The sequence below is a fragment of the Triplophysa rosa genome, linkage group LG9 (assembly GCF_024868665.1).
Source record: "Triplophysa rosa linkage group LG9, Trosa_1v2, whole genome shotgun sequence".
In the NCBI taxonomy this organism is placed as follows: domain Eukaryota; kingdom Metazoa; phylum Chordata; class Actinopteri; order Cypriniformes; family Nemacheilidae; genus Triplophysa; species Triplophysa rosa.
The window spans coordinates 7,153,125-7,176,102 of record NC_079898.1 but is presented as its reverse complement, the minus strand read 5'-3'; the positions used below and the strand labels follow the sequence as shown (position 1 = coordinate 7,176,102).

Below are 22,978 nucleotides of genomic sequence, written 5' to 3'. Positions count from 1 at the left end.
AATGGAGTATTATAGTCTTAGAAATGACTTCTGGCCTTTCTGGAAAATTAATTTAGTAATTACTGAAAAAACAAAACAAAGCAGAAATGACAGAACAGAAGCGTTAAACACAGTCTGCCATGCTTTCTGTGGAATGGATCAATACGCATGTGCCTAGTGAAGCTATGAAATCGTTCTGACAGCCTGTTTTTTCTGCCAGCTAAACAGCCACCAAATCCCAAAGGGCGGAAAATGGAAATGCTTTCTGACAAATGCTTTTGAAACGCTTTTTTAAAGAAAGCTTGCAAACAATTTTTGCAAAAAAACTAATTTTGTTGTTGCTGAAGCTAAATCTGTGATCCAAATAAACTGTAAAGGACAAAGTTCATGAAAAACTGTCAGAGAAGTGATAATTGGTGATAATTGTTTTTGCAAACAGTCTTGTTAACAGAAATACATCTGTGGGTGCTTCTATGCATCAGCAAGCATCTCTAGAACAGTCAGATGTGGATTTTTGGTCATGATGTGCCTACACTGACAGAAACAGTTCACCCGAATAATCTTGTCAATTTACTCCCCCTCATGTTGGTCTAAACCTGAATGACTTTCTGAACACAGAATTGGTTATTTTGAAGAATTTTAATGCTGCTAGTTTTGAATAATAATAATGAGACCAGGGGCTACCAAACTGTACATTAGTCTTTACATATAACAATATAGAATGTGACCAAAATATATTTTAAGATTTGAAAAAGATTTAGCAGAGACATCATTTTTACTACTTTCATGTTCCTCTTTGTCCTTTTTGGAGCTTAATGTGGAAAAATGTACGTCAACATTCAAACTATTCTGTTGCGCAAAACACCGTCTGATCAGAAATGACATGAGGCTGAGTAAATGAGGACAGAATTTTTATTTTTGGGTGACCTTCTTCTTTAAACTACATTGAACATTTAGGCATAATTGTTCAAATGTGCATTAAAAATGAATTTCAATGCAGAAGCAGTTTGTACACAAAATCAGACAAAGTGAAACACATACCTTGATCTGTGATAATATGCTAAAAGCTTTAGATTCTGGTGTTTTTTCACCCTCCACACGAATGGTTGGAATCTCACCCTTTGACATCCCTGATTTATCAATGTTGTGCTTTTGTTGGGGTCTACTCTTTATATGGGACACCTGGCGGGGTTGAGACTGCCATTGAACCCCTTGTGGAGTACTGTCATCAAATTCAGAACCATTGCTGCCCCCCACCCAGCTATAAATGGGGCCTTCAGCTTCAGGACGAGCCCCCGCTTGTTGAGTATTTTGCTTTTCTGACACCCTCTCTGGAATGTCCATTGACATATGCCATGTCTTAGGTCGTCGCTCCTTTGATTTCCCTAACGCTCGGTTATGCTGGGCGGCCCACTTGTCCCAAGGTCGACCCCTCTCTGGATTTCTGTCTTGATGATCCCTTAATCCAGAATGTTGAGGATTGTTTTGCTGCTTGGTTTGGTTTCCTTTCGAAGATGCTGGTGGCAACTTGCTACCCAACATCTTAAGACTGGCCGGGCTTAGGACCCGGTGGGTGATTTCATCGAGGAAGTGGGAAAATTTGATCTTTTCTTCTAGAAGGGGTATTTTCCAATCAGGTGGCACAGAGCTGGGAGATGTAGATGATGTGGATCCAGCACGCCCCACGGGAGATGGCCCAACGCCTCTGTCCAAGGACACGCTCTTCCTGCTGCGTCCGTGACTTCGCGTCCGGTCCAGCGTCTCTGCCGACTTGGACTTGCGCAGACTGTCAGAAGCGTGAACTCGTAACTGGTGAGACTGCTTGAGAATGCCTTTGGGTGGATGGGCATGCATCAAAGAAACAGCATGGGGTGGATGTTTCTCTCGCCTGGGTACAAGTAACTCCGCTTGTTCTTTGAAGACCAAGGAATGCTCCACACTCCTGCTGGAGTGTGATGGCGGGCTGCCTCGGATGTCCTGCTGGGAGTCTTCAGAGGAGGTGAGATCTGATGAGAGCATCAGTTGATTGTCACTGCGACTGATAAAACTATCCATTTTCTGTTGCCGCGGAGGTTTGGAAGGAAGTCTCGTACAGACAGAATCATGGCTGAAGATTCGCGGCGGGGGGAGGATTTTAAACTCTGAGCTAGACAGGCTGGAGACTTCCAGCTCACTGTCGGACACTTGTGACCACACAGGTCTGTCAGGGCCCTGTGGATAAGAGTCCGGAAAGCGTGTTTGCTGCAAAATGGGTGCATGATTTCGAGGTAAAATTACCTGGAAGGGGTCAGGCTGGGCTGATGTTTCAGGGCTGGCGGACGGCAAGACACTCTCGCTAACTTCCTCTCGGAACGATGGCACGGTATGACGCGTCTCGCGGTGCTGAGGAGGGGCCTTGCGATACGGTTTCCGGGCAGGTGCAGCACTCGTCATTCTGGGAGATCAGCGTGCTTCCGTACACTGTCCGTTAGTCCTGCCGAGAGAAAAGAATGAGAATCCAAAGAGCGGCACCTTCAGCCCTGTCCTGTGCAAACAGACTGTCCTCTTCCTCTCTATCTCTCTGTCTCACTGCCACCCTACATCTTCCTCTCACATGTCGAAAAAGCTGAATCAATAGGCTGTGATGAAAGCAGTGCCACTGGGCATTTAAAAGAGCAACATCCAATAAAAGAACAGCTATGGCAGGGACTGCTGAACCTGGAGGTGGTCTTAAAATGACCATTAAATGGAGTGGGCCATATGACAAAAATATTATACCAGGGTGAATTTCATCTAACAGTTGGAGGGACAATAAACACAAAATTTCTGAAGAGCAATTTTTGAAGTGGACACAAAAAACCCAACCCAACAGTAGATACAAAGCTACAGTATTAGTGTATTATCATTTCACACAGGCTTATTGCTGTGTCGGTCGTAGTGGATGTCTTACTATCCAAAAAGACACAGTACTAAACAAGCAATGTAATGTAATATCTAACATAGCAGAAAAATACATCCGTTCTCATCATTTTGTCATGACTAATTAATTAATGACTCTGCATTATCTGTATTCAAGAGAAAAGAATCGCATCAAACGATGGTTAAACTGAATAAAATGGCCTTGACAGCCTACTTTTTCCCCTCTCTTATGTTTCTGAACTTAAAACACTTTTTTATATTTTGCCCTATTGGACATCTGATAATTTTGGGGGGACCCCTCAGAAAACGATTTCTGACTATGACCATGGTATAAGTAATTTGCGTCAGTGAAACTATACGTCACAATATAGTTACATTTGCTGTATATTTAATCATTTAAAGATTCAAGATTTGTATTTGCCAAATACACATTTATATACAAATACAACATGTGTGAATCTGGTAAACACTAAAGACAAACAATACCTTCGTAAGAAATATATATGTAAAGACAAAATTATGTAATTAAAAATAAAATAAAAAACTACTATTATAATTACTAGAACTAAAAATGTACAGAGTACTGAAAATATTCAGGGTTGTATAAAAGAGCACTTTTTCGTTAATTTATTTACTATTTACAGTGTAGATGCTTGAGTTAAATAAACACAAAACCAAACATAAGCGTACTGTGTCTATAAATATTTGTTTCTATTCATTTCTACTGGTTTAAACCATCATACCGTCCAGCTTTACCACCAAAGCTCTCAATACTTGAGATGTGTTGTAGGGTGCTTGTCAAAGGGATAGATTTGGGAAGAAAGATAGAAAGTGATACTTGGACTGTCATGCATACTGAGGCACGAGGGACAGAAAAGCGAGCTTGCTTTAAAGTGTGATTGATTACATGTTGGAGTGTGTTTCCAATAGACAAACTGTTAAACCACTGCCTGCATGACTTTTATTGATCGGCTATGTTTAGAATGGGAAAAGGGGGTGTGCGGACAGGACCCAATCACTTCTGTACATTGAGATGAGCGTGGCCATAAATCTTCAACAAATGATGGCCAGTCAAAAGATACGTAGTAACCTTACAAAACCATAAAACTGTCAGATGCTTATGGACAGAAACGTCAAGCAAAATACCCTGTGATGGATGGGTTTGGTTAAAGTCTAGGTTACAAAAGCTTGTCATAGATACGGTCAGTTTATTAGTCTTTGTCATTATGGCTCAGACACAATTCATAAAGTAAGCAAACAAGGAGATGCTGATGCAAGTCGTCTGACTGCTTCCTGTTGCTTCATCATTGCAGCCAGCAACAATGGACTTCCTTGCGTCTGAATGCTACATGCTGCATGACACCATAAGAGCAGCCCATGGTTAGCACTTATATTCTATCCACTTTATCTGAGGTAACACCTTCCCCAGCAGGAGCGCATTATTCCTCGCTCTGGCTATTTTTGAAGTTCCTGGCCGGTAAAATGGGAAAAATAAAAAGCGAGTTGGCTGGTGTGTCACTGCGTGGCGCCAATAAGAAATCAATGGTGTTCCCTTCACATGCTGCTAATGTGCTGGAGGGCACAGGCTGGGACACACACATGTGAGGTGGTCACTGCCAAAATGTGCCAATTATGATGGCAGGCCGATTTTCTCTCTTGACGTCATTCTCTACCCAAAATGCACAAATACATTAAGTATACGGGCTTACAAGCTTACAGGTTGAACTGAACGTGTTTTTCAAAGCTGATTTTTTTGTTTTGAAGGGATCATGAACTGATAAAGTTTCACACAAAGTTTATTTATTCTCTAATCTTAGTAGGTCATTGGTCTAACTTGTAGTGTCAAGATTAAATTCCATCTACACCCACAGTAAAACATGAGCAATGCATTTATAAAATCATATGTGGGACATTTTTCTGTAGCTACCTACCTATAAAGTTTTTGTTTTTTTCTGTCTGCATACCATCTATCCATCCACCCACCGTTAATTGAGTGCGTTGACATGCACAAAGTAAACAGATATCTATCAAAAATGAGCTTCAAAAGAAACCCGTTTTCACGTGTTTACATGCATAGTAATAAACCGGCTACGCAAAAAAATGCGTTTACATGGAAGTTTGAGACTTGCCAGGTTTCTCGCGTGCAGTGACGTCATCATCGATAGTCTGTTTAGTAATGAAAAATGCAGTTGGAAAACGGTCAGAAGCTGTATTTTTATAGCTCTTCTCATGTCCGCAGTACCTGCATGCAACAATACGCCTTCATTTTGACGTTTCTACATCAACTGCATGATTCGAGAGTGGACTTTTATGCCTTCTTTGACTATTACTTTTACTATTGCGCACATAAACAAAACTGAGAGAAAACCGGTTAAGGCGTTTACATGCAGCGTGAAATCGGAGTAATGGGCAAAAAACGACCTCTGCCGAGCGGGTTTTGCTTAAGCCGTTTATGATCTTTCCCAGACAAAATAAAATCGTTTTACGCGTTTACATGACCTTCCTTGTTATCAGCTTATTAAGCATTACCGGAGTAAGACTTTGCATCTAAACACACTCATTGATAACCAAAATTCCAGAACAAAGCAGCTTTGTTAAGCAAACGCCACCCAATTTTAATTGTTTTCTTTAACAAAGTCTGACTTAAATAGAAACAAAACATGCCACTATTTTCTCTGACTGAATTCAGAGAATAAAAGACACAAAGTAATTTTTTCACATGGCTTGTCTATCTTTAAACAGCTAAAGGCAGATGAAGGTTGCCCTGTAATTTCTGAATTTTACACATCTCTAGGCAAAAGGCCTGAAGCTCTCGCTGCCAGTCACACAAGGGCTGGAAAGCAAAGGAGCCACACAGATCTAGTGTGAAATATCTGCTGAAAGATGATGTGAAAATTCACCATGACTCAGAAGACTCGGCAAGAGCAATTTTATATAATTTTAGTGGCTTTTAGTCTACATCTATCCACTTTGTGGTTGTAGGTGAGCTAGTGTACACCTAAACATAGACAATGGACTAAACATAGGCACATTCAATCTTTACATTCCATTAAGATGGAATAAAAACATTAAGAATTTCTCTTGCACTACAAAGATTTTGTCCAATCAAATGCTATTTAGTACGTCTAGTCTATACGAATGTCTCTGCCAAATACCTCCAGCAACCGTCTAGCAAGTAAAAAAACGTTACTGTTATAAAATAGAAAACTGCCCTTAAATGACTTACCCAAACTTCCTGTTTAGAAATACATCAACACGGGAAAGAAAACCAAAGTGATTATGCATCTGGAAAGTCAGGACATAAATACACACTGGGACAAAAACGTATTTTTATAACATCAAAACACACTTCACTTTTGTCATAAATCATCTGGTTGAAGTGGTAGAAAGCTGCTTTTATACACCTCATTTGGTATACAGAACAAGAACTAGACAACACTACCGTCTGAGACTGAAACGGTGTGTCTCATTTCAGCCAACAGGAGTCTCTGTTCCAACATGCTCTGGTGTTACATGTGTGCGCTGCAGATGCTCTCGCACATTATACAAGAGCGTATCGATGTGTCTGTGGCTATGTAAGGATCTTTCAGGAGCTAATTAAGGCCTGCTTTCTGACACTTGAAAACACGGCAGGTCTTTTAAAAGAAACCCATCTACAGCTAAGCCTTATATTTGTCAGGAGAAAACTAATGGCTGCGGTTGAGGGCTAGAGCTCTATGTGAACTGAATGAAAGGAATTACAGTACATACTGACCTTCACTTCATCACATGGCCACACAAATACAGCACAGGTTCCTTTCTGAGGACGTTGAACATCCAGATAGTAGATTAGACACTTAAATCTGGATTTTGTAAAATATGTAAAAGTAAATTTAATATTAAGAATATAGCAGCAAACTGCAATTATCGGGGTCCAAGCAGATTTGGCAAAATGGGCAACAGGGCCTAACCTGGACAATTTTTATCCTGGACAAGAACATATCCTGTGGATACAGTTGATAACATACAAATACAATTATTTGAGATATTTTTTTCATTTGTATCAATGCCTGTGACCAAATCACAACATGCTTATGGGCAACAGAAAGTGTGTAAATAAGTAAAAAACAAGAAGTGAACTAAAAATGCATGGATCTACTTTATGAAAAATAAATAAACTACATATTTACAATCTGCTGAACCAAATAACAAAAAATACTAGGGCTGTCAAATCGTGATGAATCTCATCCAGAATAAAAGTTTGTGTTTACATAATATATGTCTGTGTACTGTGCACATTAATTTTTTTTATAAACACATACATATTTAGGAAATATTTACATGTATTTATTTATATTTACCAATAATATTATAAATGTATGTGTATGTGTTTATAAATACAAAATTAATATGCACAGTACACAGATATATATTATGCAAACACAAACTGTTATTCTGGATGCGATTAATCGTTTGACAGTCCTAAAAATTACCATTTTGTGCAAAAACAATGTTCTCAATAAGTCTCGAGTACCTTTGACACATTTGAAAGTACTTCTATTTAAGTCCCCTCATGCATTCTATTATAAAAAAGTGAACATAATGTGAGAAATTCGCATGATTAAATTTCCCAAATAAATCATTTTTGTGAAGCAACTACTGAGCCATTTCTGGCAGCCCACACACTTCATCTTGTTGTTTCAGACAGCCCTTTCTCAATTCCCTAATGACCTGCCTATCAGATGTTAGAGGCCCAGCAAAAGATCCCGCCTCAGGAAATGTCCGACATATACAAGAGGACAAGCAAAATGTGTCATCCTGTGGGTGCTTTTGTCTCATTGCTGCACCGTTTGTTTGAAAGTCAACATGAAATGGCATTTGCGTTCCATTTCAATTCAGTACGGAGACATTTTTTGGAGAAAAAGGTCAACTTCACCCTCACCATCCTGAATCTGATGCAATTTCTTTTTTAAATCAGCTGTTATTTGCTATTATTGACAAAACTTTGATTACATTAACCAGAATTATTACAGGCTTTCAGGAATACTCGACATTTCAAATCAATATTTCGTGTCCAATTATTTACTTATTTGGAAAGGAGTGCTGATCACCCTGCGGCGGTTTATTTTGCTGTAACAAATGGCTAGATGTATATCACCCCTTACTTAAATAACAGTGTTATTACAGAGTGATGAATGATACATATTCATGTCTGTTACAAACACTTTTTTCGACGTGCATTGATGAACTGAGCAGCAACTGAGAATTATGAACGTAAACAACAGAGGAGGCTGCTGATGACCATGTCATATAAATGCCATATATATATATATATATATATATACGTATACACGTATATATATACTGTATATATATATACAAGGTTTCAACCGAAGTGTCTGTAATATGAAATCTCAGTCATGAATATTAGATAACTTCAAGTAAAAAAGGAAGTTTTTTACTTCCTGTGTTTCTGTAAGGCGTCTGCAAACAACAGAAAAGTTTTCTCAGTGCTGTCACTTAAAATCAAACTCTAAAAGTAAGAGTTAGACAGAGTTCATGAGAGACAAAAATCAACTGCACTGAAAAGTTATTTTTCTGAACCTTTAAATCTGTTTTATGACTGAATCTGACTGCATGAGTGCAACATTAAACACAACTGCGTATTAAGAGAGCTCTATAGAGACATAACAACTTCCAAATAGAGCTATTTCAAGCAATGCAAGACGACAAAGCACAAACACAACAATTTATTTAACGGTTTATTTCCAAACAGTGGGGATCATACCAGAAAGCAGAGTTGGTGTCAGTGCTGTCCTCATTCACGGGTGCTCAGGCCCCAAACGTTCTGAAACACACAAAGAGGAACTCGTGTAACTCAAATGTGCTTCGTCATCAGCTTAAAAAATCCATGAAAAGGTAAAAGATGTTGTGCTTTTACCCAGACCAAAAACAAAAAGATAGTAAAGAGCAAATAAACAAACACAACAGCAAAATACATAGTATACAAAGTAAAAGATAACATTTGTTCATTTGCAAATTCCTAAAGGCATGTCTACAAACCAATTGAACTCTTTATTTCCGAAACTATAATAAATGCGTCAACGCAACATGGATAGTATCTCCATGGCATTTGCGCACGGCATATGCCGGTCTTCTCAGAAATCACCTCGCTCAATCACATTCACAACTCAATGTAATTATTCTTCCTTTGCTTCATTAACACACAGGCTGCTTATTACCTCCTGCAGGAGACAAAACATCCTCCACAATTACCACAGCAGGACAATAATCATCTCCCTGCTCTTCACAAACACAGTGCGAGTGTATGAATGACATTACAGACAAAACCTTCTTTCACACATGCAACCCATTAAACCACAGTGAAATCCTCATTAAATATCATGAACTACATGTATTAAACCAGCTATTCACACATGCAACCACATTCTGTTCCCATTTGCCACAATGTACACGCGAGCACCACAATGTTGTTGTCAATCTTGATTCTCAATGGGCTATATTTGTACAGTATTTGCACAATATTTGCTTGTAATGCTCCTAAAATAAACCAGCAAAACATAAGGTGTATGATACAAAATGGACAAAGTACTAAACTTTTAAGGTATTTATTGGAAAAAATATTTGGCAACAAAGCAAACGACAGCATATCAGAGAACATGGGTTTTATTCAAATATACAAAAATGAAAACCAAAACCTTGCGGGAAAACCATGCATTATTCATACTTGTTGATCCTCTCATGTTGTAATATTAGCCTACTACTAGTTATGAGCTCTGCCTCAAATTCTTCTCAAGATGAGCTTGTTACTATGCAACATGAATACAAAGTGATTAATACATCTTTAAAGGAGCCATGAATCAAAACCACAATTTTAACCCGAGATTTTGTTATATAAGAGGGAATCGAATTCAAGCGAACATCCTGTAAGTGTCAGAACTGAAAACGCCCTTGTTACTGAGATTACAACTGTTATTGACAACAGGCACAGCGAACGCCAGGTCCTGGAATGCACCTACAGTATCTAAGTTGAACACCGCATCCACAGAAAAATATCAACGATTACTTCTCTAGCCCCACCCACTGGTTCGCGAATGACTTTAGCCACACATAGTACACACTCCCGCATTTGTGATGATCGAAAAACTGGTAACCATAGCGACATATTTTTCGGCTAAAGATTCGTTTTGTCTGTCAGTTTAAAGTAAATTGCTGATACTGCGCTGTGTTGTTTATGCTCGGAAGGCCCCATCACACAGCGCTCTTTTGCTGTGTTGCCATGTTTGTTGTTTATTAATAAGCGCTTTTAAGCTTGTTGTTTGGTCTCAGATCAAAAAGCCTCGGCACTTAGGTCTTTTGCAGATTTTAAGATTTTTGGTCTTATAAAATATATAAACAATTTGCATCTTAAGGTTTGTTTTTGTCTTGTCTTTATTTGCTTATTTTTTCTGTGGAGATCTGGCAACCCTGTCACTTTAGCGAAGGGCTCTCGAGAGCGGCTAGCCCCGTGTCACATGTGAAAAAGTGAGGACTTCTTTCACTGTTATTTTTATTTAGAGCGACCAAGCAGCAAACATGCAACATTGTGCAGCGCCTGGTTGTGGAAGAACACAGTCGCTTCCTTCGGATTCTGATATTAGGAATGCGTGGATTTTTAAGTACGTTCCTGCTCACGTGGGTGAAACATTGAGCATTTGTTCGCGTCATTTCACCATGGATTCCTTTGGAACAAGGCGCTGGATTTGCAAAGAGACTAAAATTAAAAAGCAGTGCTGTGCAGTCAATATTGGATCCGACAGGAATGGCGCAGCAATTTTATGTGAGTAAAACATATTTGTACTATGCGTCACTATTGCTTTGTTAGAGATCACTTGATATGTCCTGATAATGTGTAACCTAACGTTACGTGTCTAACCAAATTCACAGAATCCTCCAACTAAGTTTACTACGCAAACTGCTATCCAATCATAGCAGTGGGCGTTTACTTCCAAGTCTTCAATGCGGCACGCCCATTAAAACAGAGCGTTTGTCGAGACGGCCTCAAAACCCGGGTAGAAAATAGCCTATTACTTATTGATTTTGATGTTTTCGAATGTAAAAACCACGCGAACGTCATAAGTAGACCTCATACAACAGTATAAAACAATAAACAAGCCCAGTTCAAGACACCTTTAATAATAAATTAAGTTAAATGCAAAGTTGTCAATTGACCAAAGTTGGGCATCACTTTTTACCAGGAATGCATGCACACACACTGTCAGTCATATTTTTTTGTCGATATGTCTTTTTATGAGAACATGTTGTTTTAGTAATAGCATAAGACATAACAAAACAAAAGCAAACACACAAGAAGACAATACACCAGATCTTAGTGACTAGCTCAACACATTGACTTCACATTGTCAGGGCATCATAACCTCACACATGCTAATACTGTTAATCTTACGACTTTGTTCACACAAGCATTAAAACAGAAAATTGTTAGGACTTTTAATCTTTTTTTAACCTAGGATTTAATAAACATTTTAACAATAGCCGTTCAAGACTTTTAAATGGAAAGTTGTTGTTGAATTACTGGAGAGGGCTGCATAGGACTGTGTGACTTTATTGAGTCAGGGAACTGGAATGTACAACTTGGTTACACATTACTGAAGCCATACACTGAGTGTTTGGAGTGTAGATAGAATGGTATCTAGTAAGTGTTCAAAGCAAGAGACAGTAAGTGATATAGGTTCGATTTAGAGGATGTTGCACCATAGTAAAAAGAAAAAAACATTGCTGAACGCAATATAAATCCAGGACTAAACAATGACCATTCTGCTGCAGACCCACCACAGAAACCTATTTTTTGGTTAAAAAATATATATTTTTATTTTGTTGTTTTTGTTCAACTTTATTTACAAAAACACTTATTTACAAATATATATATTTATATAATACATAACTTGGATTATACTTTAATAGATTTAAAAAGCTATAATGTAGCTCAATGACATCTTGCAACAATGGCGTACATTATAATTTATTTATACTTTTAACCCACAGTGCCACCAGGAATATCACCTAGGTGAAACATACAAAAAAATCTGAATCAAAAATATCAAATTTATACAAAGCCACGTGTTTAACTTAGCAAAGAATACACGTGATCAATAAACAAAACGTAGGGTCAATGCAATGAACAGGCCTCAATCTCTCTCACATTTCATCTTGCTGAAAAGGAAGTAGAAAAGTAATATGTTTTTCAAGCACAAAGGTGCATAAATAATCACGATCTCTTCTGATCTTACCTTATCTCAAGATTCACGACTATATAACAATGTTTAGAAATTCTTTCGACAATAGATGACCGTGAAGTATTTGTATTATATACTGTATATAAGCAGTGCTTTTCTGCTGCGGATGAGAATGAATGACACACCAGAGGACGCGGCTGAGAATAAGAAAAAAACAAGGCTATTGGCAGTCGGCCAGTCATGACGGTCAGCTGGTGCTTCGCTGATACCGAGACCCATTCACCAGCACGTCCATCAGACAGACTACTCTTAGTGGAACAATACAGCACAAGCTTGTGTGGTCCTACAGTCTGGAATATGAGCACTCTGAATGAGAGGTTTATATTTGCACGCAATGTGATAGTAAACAGCCCCTCAAAGAGACGTTTCCAAATGTACCTCATTTACAATCAACTAGGGATGTCATGATTACCGGTTTTATGATAAACCACGATAAAAACGTCCAACGGTTAGTAATATCATGCCAGATTTTTGTTATTAAACCAAAGTTAGCAACAGTATAACAGAGGCATTATGAAACGTGGGTTTTGTTCATTTATGTCAGGTGTGCAAAATAATGTTATTAATATGAGACATACATGTTCATCCTCGTCTGCTCCCGTTTATTTGCGATCACAGGGCTTTAAATCTAAAATTTGCATATTGGGGAAACTTTAGAAATAATGAGACAAGTTTACTTCATATTTCTTTAGACAGACTGATGATTTTGAAGCTCCATTCAACTCTATCCGTTTCTTTGGCGTTCGCTCTTATGACTGCAGGTGTCTCCTGGGTCCTAAAGTACACCCGGATTACTCACAACACACGCAGACAGATGATTTTCTGATTTGTGTTGCGTTTAATTGAATGTCTGATTTACTTACTTCAGGTCGTGTTCAACCTGAACAAGAGAAACCTTTACCTAGTGACCCCCTTGTGCCAGAATAAATATTCATGTTATTTATTTGATGTTTATGACAACAAAAAGTGCTTTTAGCAAGTCACATCAAATATAAAACTTTGTATCAGTACTTTTTTCCAGCACATTGTAGAAAAAAAATCACAGAAATACTGATAACAGTCATAATTTTGTTCGCTATAATCGTGATGTAAAATGTTCACATCGTTGATATGACACCCCACAAATTTGGGGTGTTAGCTCTTAATTTTGCAAATATATAAGCTTCAAAACCGTTAAAAAACACTGGATTATGCAATGGAATATTTGTAAATTACATAGGAAAAACAAGGAATGGCAAGCATTAAAAAATGTAGCTAATGTCCTTCACTATTATGGTGCAAACAATAGGAAACAGCCACAATATAAAGTTCGTCAGGTATGCCTCAAATATGGGTGTCATGAGAAATCAAGTCCCACCATGAAATCGGCTCCACTTTAGGTAGATCTTTTAATGTCTGATCAAAAACAGTAAGAATGTGGAAATATTTGATTTGACAACCTATGGCTACAGTTATATACTAGCATATAGTGTTGTCAAAAGTACCGGTACTTCGGGTCCAAGTCGGTACCTAAAAATAAAAAAGTTGTCGGTACCTAATTTTCACAAGACCCGGTAGTACCGACGTACCGGGTCAACCGGGTACTGATGCTCTGTCTGACAGGTTGTCAGTCGGAAACTTTTCATAGACGCAATAAGATGTGATGAGCGGATAAGCGCGGCTCTGATCCACAAGAGATGCGCGCAGAAATACTTCAGATTCAAGTCATATCACGAAGAAAAAGAGTTTTGTGGTGAAATGAGGAAGCATCCGGATTTATTTGAACAAGTTCAAGCGGTAAGTTTCAAATTCTGTTCGCGTTTACATTACGAATGTTGTATCAATTATGTAAGGAATAATTGACGACGGGCCGTTCAATTATCGAAAGTTAATGCACACCCCGAGGTGGTAATGCGGCCACGACGCGAAGCGGAGTGGCCGTTACACCTCGGGTGTGCATTAACTTTCGATAATTGAACGGACCGGAGTCAATTATTCCGCTTATACCACGGTCACAACACCACAAGACGTTGTTCCGATACCACAAGACGTTGTTACGATGTTTTATCTCAAGACATTTGTATGGTATTTGTCCCGGAATGCTCTTGCTGGTAGGACTAATTTCTTACGCATCTCATCTGAAGGCGTTGCTTGAGCTGCATATGCAGTTTTCCGAGAGCGAGAGGAAGACAGACAGTGCACGTGCACACGCGTTTGCTTCACTGAGAGTGAAAAGACAAGTATCTATATTTGATTTGTTTTCGTCGTATTTAACACCCCTGTCGTATAAGAAAAGTATTAAGAGAAAAAAGTGACACGGAGGTTTCTGCATCAGCTGCGGTTCTCGCAGTGGCATAGAAAGCTTCCTGCTGTGTGTTTTAAGTCCCGTTTACCCATTCCACAGACGAATTTAACATGTTGTTGTTGTTATTTTTGTGCTTCGTGTTTTATCTTTAACCCGCTGATTGTGTCATGTAGTTTGCCGTTACCTTTGATATATGCTTTAGTTTTTCATCTGAACAGTCCTGTACAGTGCTCTCGCCATTGTTGTTCAAATGTTCATGCTGTCCATAAATATTAATAGTTATTTCTTCTCAGACAATGGAATTTGCCAGTCACTTTGTCTGTTGTTAGATACATATTCACTGGCGGACAGTAGGCTAAACTTGGCGAAGTGATATGGAACTGTAATGCGGTCAGCAGACCTGGAACACCTTCATAGGTGTGCGTTTAACTGAAAAATAATGCACACCCGTCGAACGTTCGTCAGCCAATCAGAATGAAGCATTCAACAGCCCCCGTAATTTATTAATGTACTGGTGTTTTGCTTTGGTACCGAAATTGGTACCGAGAACCGTGGAATTTTACTGGTATTGGTACCGATTACTGAAATTTTGGTACCGTGACAACACTATCACAAAACATATCAAGTACAGTGGAGATGCACTGATACAAAATTTCTCCCCCGATACCGATTATAGCTGTTGATACTAATGCCGAACTGAACATCAAACTGGTAATGTTTTTTTTTACATTTCATATATACAGAGCACAAAGTCGTTGCATTTTCCTGTTCACTTTTTACTGACAGGTTATATCGGCCCTGATAATTGCTGATGGTGGTGTGAAAAATTGCTTTTATCAACTGATACCGATTATTGGCCGATATATCGGTGCATCTCTAATAAAAAGGCATGACAGGATACATCCCTCCTGATCCTCAGCTGTTTTTAAACTATCAGTTGATTGACGATGGTGTGAAAATTGCTTTCATCGGCCAATATATCGGTGCTCATCTAAATAAAAGGCATTAATGGTCAAACTATAATGTACTAATTTTGTCGAAATTGTAACCAGGCGCTAAAGAGTACCCATTCTTTAAGCCAATGGAAACACTCTGGGTACATATTCAGTGTGTATGTCAGTTATCTGAGTCAAGCCCTATATACTGCAGAGTGACACCCACCACCAGCCAGTCAAACGGAAAAAACACTGATGCTCTTGCAAAGTTGACAATCAGCGTTTTGAATATTTAACAGGTGTGAGAGCTCATTCAAAATGTATCGCCTTCAGCCCACCTTCCAGCTGACTGGTGTAAATGATGTCACGAGGTGATTGAACCTATGTTCAGACTGACCCAAGTCCTTAATGTTTGTCATATCTTTGAGGGCGCAAAGCACTTTTCTTGGAATGTGGAAATTGGACAACAGATGTTGTTGGATACAGATACTTGGCCCACTGCCTCCTGCATGCCTAGTGACTATCAAAGGAGGTGAATCAATCATATATATCCCAGCAGAATATTCTACCATGATCTCCTCCACCTGTTCTTTTCTATTCACCAGCCATGTTCAATCTGCGCCACATATTTTATTAGCTTTCTCCTGAATCTAGAATCCACCATGAATGCTAACACACGTCTCTAACAAAGTCAATAAACACCTAAGCCAACTGGCTGGAATCCTTAGGCACCTTGTGATTCCAACAGAATTGGATTTCAGGGAATCTGATCCAATTCCAAAACTGATCCGGACGCATCTCAATTTGCCGGTAAAAGCGAGGGAGTGCAAATCGTTGGTGAGTTTAGTTGGCTCATCGTCAAATTGCATAAAGAAGTCTTCATACTACATGCCAAAAGAAATGAAAAAAGGGATTTTGCTCAGTGCAAATAAAACGCGCACCAGATAGCTCATAAACTTTTGTTGTTGTCAACATGCTTTGTTTTCTATTGCTGTGCTTTAAAATTATAAACCTTAGTCCTGGGCTTGATATTCCTGTGCAAACACACTTTGTTTAAATTAAACAATCCAAGAAGTTTGTCTTTGCCATTTAAACTTATATGGAAGCTTCTACGTATTAGGGATGAGTCACAATTTTAGAATATTCTATTAGTTGACTTAATTATCGAACATCGAATAGTGTGGGCGATTGTCGTCGAAAAATAAAGAACTAAAACAATTCCCCGTGTTTTCCGTGTTGATGCGGTGGTGACATTCATGTGAGGGCAAAGCATCCACAGGTCAGCGGCAATCGGCTGGTTTCATCAGATCAACTAAGTTTACTGATAGACGTGCAGAGCAAACAACGGCACTCATCACTAAATTGATCGCTAAAGATATGCTTCCGATCAGCTGATACTGTAAGTGCCATCATTCCGGCTGTTCGTAATATGTTCCGCCATTTGGTTATGTTTATTATATTAACATGCTTCAGCACGTTATCCTACAATTACTATATGGCTTGAGTTAAGATAGTTTATTACCTAATGAATTAAACAGTTTGTCATCATACAGATGGAAAGCGTGAATGGTCTCTCTCTGTTTAAGTGTGTGCACCCAAGACGTGTGCGAGCAGCCTATATGCGTGTATGCGGTGGAGGGCTGCGATTTTCTAATAATTCCCAGAGAATTTCAATATGATTTTCTCTTCAAATGCCCATCCCTACTACGCATGTCTTTTTGCACAGGATAAATGCATCTTTTCTTGTCATAAATGCCCTGCAGCTGCTCCCTCAAGTACACCAAATGGAAACTAGTATCTTCGTATCCGTGATGTTTATTTGTATCTATATTTACGTCCTTATGCTTCAATAAAATAATTATTAATAACTGGATTAACATTAGACTTGACATTGGTTTACATTTACATTCGAAATCAAACCCATGACCTTGGTGTTGCAAGACCTATATTCTACCTGTAGAACTACAGGTTACTCAATTGTCTTTTGGTAGAGTTCATGTCATTTTGTATTTCCTATTGTACTATGCTAGATATTGTTAATGCAGAGAAATAAACATTTCTGACTGTTTGTTCATGTACGTTTGAGTTAACCTTTGTCTGTAACAAGACCGATAAGTCAATAAAAATGTCTATAAAATAGTTCTTGCATCTAACGGCTTTGAAGAAATCCTCTGGGTTGTTTTTAACGTAACATCTATGGATTGCATCTTAACTCAGCATTATAAATCTAGTTAATAGTCTTTAAAGTTGTTATGAGACATAATGGGCAAATAAAAACCCAGTTAAAATCTTTGTTTATGATCTTGATTATTCATCGTAGTGTCTAAGCTAGGGTAGGCAATGGCTGCGTCTCAATCAGCTCCCTAGCTCCCGAGGTCGTGAATCTGTATATCGAGTACTTGGGTTCTGGCACTAGTAAGAACCCTGGCTCACTTCACATTGGGACACTGTTCACTTATTTTTCTGTGACGTGACTGCGTAAGCACATTGTGATACTGTTACAGCTGGTATTTATCAACGACAGGCAAAACCGACATCTCTCTGGCTTTATTTTTTAAATGCTCTATGAAGTACATAAGAGCAACACTTTAATTATTCTCTTACATATCCGTGTACAAATCTGGTCATGTTAAATATAACTGTTAAGTAGATTGTGTTCCCTGCGTTTCATTAAGTTTATTGATTTGGCTTGTGCCATTTTCGGCTTCCAAAAATGTCATGTGATTTCCGGTAAGGAAAAAGAGGGCGCATCGATGCTCACTGGTTTGGGATTTTTTGGGGAACAAACGTTTCAGTGCACAGGAATGATTTTGCGAACAAGACAGCCTTTAAAAGGCCCTGACACACCCAATGTGTTATACTGGTGGAAAATCTCCATATCTCAGGAAATAATAATATTTGTTATAAAATTTATTGTTATTGTAATGTTATGTACTGTTGTGTTGTATTTTGTACTGTAATGGTAAATGAGACATGAGAGCTGCGCAGACATGCGTCGTCTTTATACAACGCGGGTTGCGCAGACATTGTCTTCCTTCTACAGTTATAAAGTCAGGTGGATCTGCGCAAAGTGAGCAAAGACAAAAATTTGAGCAAAAGTCGTTATTGTACACCCGCGTTATTGTACACCCGCGTTGCGCCGGGTGTACAATAGGGCCCAAAAAGTGAGGCGCATCTTCATTATACAACACGAGTTGCGCAAACTATATATTATATATATATTATAACTATATATATATTATACAGCGTGGGCTCCACAGTTAAAAGGTCAGGCTATTCTGATCTTTACAGTGTGAGGTTTTATCACTGTGAGGTTTTATCACTGTTGCTGGCTCATCATCGTGATGTCTATCAGCCCTACTAGGAGCGTTTACTGAATTTAGTTCCGCAATACGTCTGTGAGACGTTTCCTGTCAGATGTCTAAAAGATGTCTGTAAGATGATCATGATTTAGAATGTATGTAAAACTGACGTATATCAGATGTTTCTACAAAGCAGATGTTTTCCAGATCTCCAGATGTTTAGCAGACATCTTACAGATGTACCCGTCTATCTGGGTTCATGATTTAGTCAAACTCTACGATTTAAATGTCCATATGCATTTGAACCAAATTCATTCCAGTTAAGGTTGTTCTTTTCTTTCGATAGCTAAATTCCAATTAAATACTCACACTGAACTGGGATGTACTGTAACAATTGGGATGTACTAGGGATGTAACGATTCACCGTGAGCCGGTTGAAAATCGGTTATAATAAGTGACGATTCAATTCGGTTGAGGCTTGAACTGAATCGCAATACATTCTTTGAACAGCAGGGGCCGCTATTTTCACTGCAAACCTAAACGTGGATGCTGATATTTCTTAAATGCAAAAAAATCCAAGAAAAGCACAGACAGTATTAGTTTGTTTATATTAAAGAGACTTTTTCTATTATTAATTTGTTATAAAATCGCAGTTTACTTTTGTTATTTGAAATAAAACATTAAATTGCATTTATTATGCAAAGAAACGTAAAGCATTTAAGAAATAATGCAAGGGAAGTTGTTCATTTCTAATTTGTTTCAACTCATTTTTTTTTAAATAAATCGTGAGTAAATCGTGAATAAATCGCATCGTGAGATCAGAATCGTGAATCGCATCGCATCGTGAGCTGAGTGAATCGTTACATCCCTAGGATGTACTGTAAGTCAATTCTGAATGGCACAAAACCATGATCACACAAAACAGCATCTGGAAGGGTAAGCTCACAAGATGATCAACATGAACATTTATCAGAGTCACAGATGAAGTGATGTGTGAACACTAACACAGCCCTCATACACCAAGAAAAGAGAGAGAGATCACAGAGTTACACAACCCGTTTACTTTTACAGCCTTTCAAAAGGCAAACCTACAGACAAGAATAAAACATGTAACAAGAAAAGAAAATGTCCACAGAGGGTTAGAGAGGGTTGATCCTTCATTATTAACAAGCACCTGAGCTGAGCAGCATTGAGCTCCACTGGCCCATGTTCACTTTTGTTCTGACCTGAAATGAATAATTTAACACATAGACAGCAATGGTTCATATATCTGAGCTACCAAATTTTTTATTTTATTTTGCATGATCCTGAGGCAGGTAAATGTAATTACTTTGCTCATTACAGCAGGTCTATGTAGAAGAAGTTCAGATTCAGTTTTCTCTCCCACTCATTTATGATTTAAGGACAATGAAGCAATGGTATAATCACATTAGAAAATCCCCCTATATGCTGATAATCTTTTTCTAATGCCACATACATGCATGTGAACCTTTACATATAAACAATGGACTGTTTTTTGATCCTAAGTTCAGTGTTTACGCTAGGATTTTATGAAACTGTGACGCTTGATGACGTCACGTTAATTAACATATTCGTGTCGCCATCACATAGTTTTAATACTGCTTTCAAGACACCTCGAAGTGGGATATTTCCCACCACAAACGCAAAAGTAAAGTCATGATTTACTTTAAGCCAGGGCATTAGCATTAACCGTTATGCTTTTTTGACTAAAGTTTGTAGGCTTTCCATTTAGCGTCTTTGGCTTCTCCCTGACGTCTGCCGCTCACTCACAGACGCGTTTCCTGCACCAGGAAAGCGAGACCTCGCGCAAGCCCGGCAATACTGATGACATTTTCCCACTGAATGAACGGTTTATCCAAAAAGACGGTAGGTTTGTTGTTATACGCGTCTTCTGAACAAAAGCCACTAAAGGGGTCGGAAAAGTCACTAAATCTAGTGAAAGAGATGCAAATTTAGCAACAATGGCCGGACAAATTATGAATGAATGGGAAACAGTTAGGCCTGTCGCGATAGTCAATTTATCGACTTATAGCACAGAATATAAATTTAACGTCAGTAGTTTTTGGTGATGCAATATATCTCCATTGTGTTTATATATGCATTTGTTTACATAAAAATGAATGACATTAATATTCTCTGTTAGCGCTGCCCTGTGCTGTGTGTCAAAAGCAGGGCTCGCGCGAGCACAGTCGCACACATGGGGCGGACAGCGGCTAGTGAAAAGACTCGAGGAGTTATACTGTGTTTTCTTGATGAATAAAGCAATTTCGGAATAGTAATCGGCTGGTGTCAAAGCCGCAAACCAAACCGCCCACTCTGATATGAAAACAAAGGAGCGCGTGAACAAGACGCTCTATACTCTTTAAATACGGCGGTAATGGAAACAGCAACACAACTGATTAAAACAAAAGCCGCATTGGGAGCTCGAGAGAGGTCGTACAGACTGTTAAGTTAAATATGACATGTCAAATGTATGAATACACCTTATGGCTGGAATACACTACAAGACTTTTGCTCAGATTTTTGACCAGATTTTCAGTCTGGAGTCCCTAATTTGAAATGATAAAACAGTAGATATACTCTGTTTTTTATTTAAAATTAAACAGATAAGTCTGCAGGTCAAATGTTAGTGAAACATGTACATAGTTGAAAAGTGATGAACTACACGGCTTTGGGTCCCTGTACAAACTATATACAGCCACTAAAACTTCATTTGTTGTTATCCAAAGCATTGAATTCATAGATTTTAAATGTGGCTTTTTAAATATGACCAAAAATTTGCTATATATAATTTCTTCTGTAAAGCACTTTGTAAACACTTTGTTTTACTCCTAATTTGCAAGCTCGCCAGCCATAATACCCTAAGAACAGACAAGAACAAAAATATGACCACTTAACAGAAGTTCCTTTACAGAGCTGGAGATAAAGTAGGATTTATAATTTCCAAGGAAATTATAGCCTCCTGAATTACCGACAGCCGGCACAGACAGGTAGAGGCGGCCACGACATTCAACACTAAAGACGTACGCACAGGAAGTTACAAAAACACTGGCATCGCCCCTCACCTCAAGTGTGCATGCTGCATTCTCCAGAGTCATCGCCCCCAAGTGTGTCCCTCCAGTCGCCAAGGAAACTCAATCTATCTCAAGTCTCGGTCCTCTTCCTCCTGCTACTCCGCCCCCGCCGAGCATGTGAACCTCAGGGCTATCAATGACCTGAAACAAAAGCAGATGATGGAAAAACACGGCCGTCATTGGTGCCAGCGCAACTCCCTGCCAATCACACGGGCTGGGGATTAAGTGTCAGAAGACGCGACCGAGCCCGTGGGACAGAGGGAGCGTGTCTCAAATGAACGTCCGCTTGACTGCTTTGCATTCACAGAGACTGATTCACCGACCCCTCGTGCTCCCCCGGGGCCGAGACGGAGATGCTGCCATAAAGCGGTTAGATGCTAATGAAGGTGCGTTTTATCAGGGGAAAGTGTCTTGATTAATGGATGTGAGGGACAGGTCTGCAGAAAGCTGGATATTCCCCTGACAATGCACACCAAACATAAACCACCTGCCACCAGCCAAGACTCAATGACGTTTTGGGGGAAAACGGCAAGAACAACTAAGAGAGACCTTAGATATATGTGATCGTGACAAACAGCACGTCTCTGCCAGGACGTTCTTGTCTAAACAGATTTGCTATCCAGATTACCTGCAATGTATTTTGGCAGTTTGTGACAAGCAAATTCCCATCAACACTCCATCAAAAATGGAGACTGTAATGTAAGACTGTTCTTCTTGCTTGACATTAACTATTTATTTCTGGCCTTTTGAAAAAGGAACAGGTCTTTAAAATGTCACATACTATGTATGTACTAGGGCTGACATAATATTACTACCACACAATTAAAATAGCCAGAATAATTCACAAATTCACAATCTCTATTGAAATAAATAAATAAAAAATATGAAGAGTTTATTTGCAAAGCACATAACGCTGTGTTATTATTTGTTTTTATTGTGTTAGTTAGCTGTATTTTAAATTATTATTAATTAATCAAAACAATTGCCTAGCAACTTCAGTTTGATTTATATTAATTGGAATGCACAATAAAAAACATGATTGTTAAAAATGCTCTTCATATAGACATGCACACTGCATGTTGACGTATCAACCAGATACTGGCACTGGATTATTTACAATATTATCAAATGCATAGTATTAATATAATATCAATAATCACAGTTATTATACTTTTTTAAATAGCTAAAA

The 22,978-nt window shown here is 38.7% G+C and overlaps 1 protein-coding gene across 3 annotated transcripts in view; it reads right to left on the bottom strand.

Annotated features, from left to right (window-relative positions):
* Positions 1-22,978, bottom strand: part of tjap1 (tight junction associated protein 1 (peripheral)) — a 96,384-nt gene that overhangs the window by 38,854 nt on the left and 34,552 nt on the right. Inside the window, exons 2-4 of one of the 3 annotated variants that reach the window (XM_057342582.1) lie at positions 21,781-21,930; positions 8,645-8,704; positions 2,257-2,452 (exon numbers count right to left, since the gene is read on the bottom strand). In XM_057342582.1, the coding sequence (XP_057198565.1) occupies positions 2,257-2,412 (156 nt within the window). In that variant the 5' untranslated portion in view covers positions 2,413-2,452; positions 8,645-8,704; positions 21,781-21,930. Of the gene's footprint in view, positions 1-2,256; positions 3,378-8,644; positions 8,705-21,780; positions 21,931-22,978 lie in introns of those variants that run through there. The other 2 variants (XM_057342583.1, XM_057342584.1) reach the window with 2 other exon arrangements.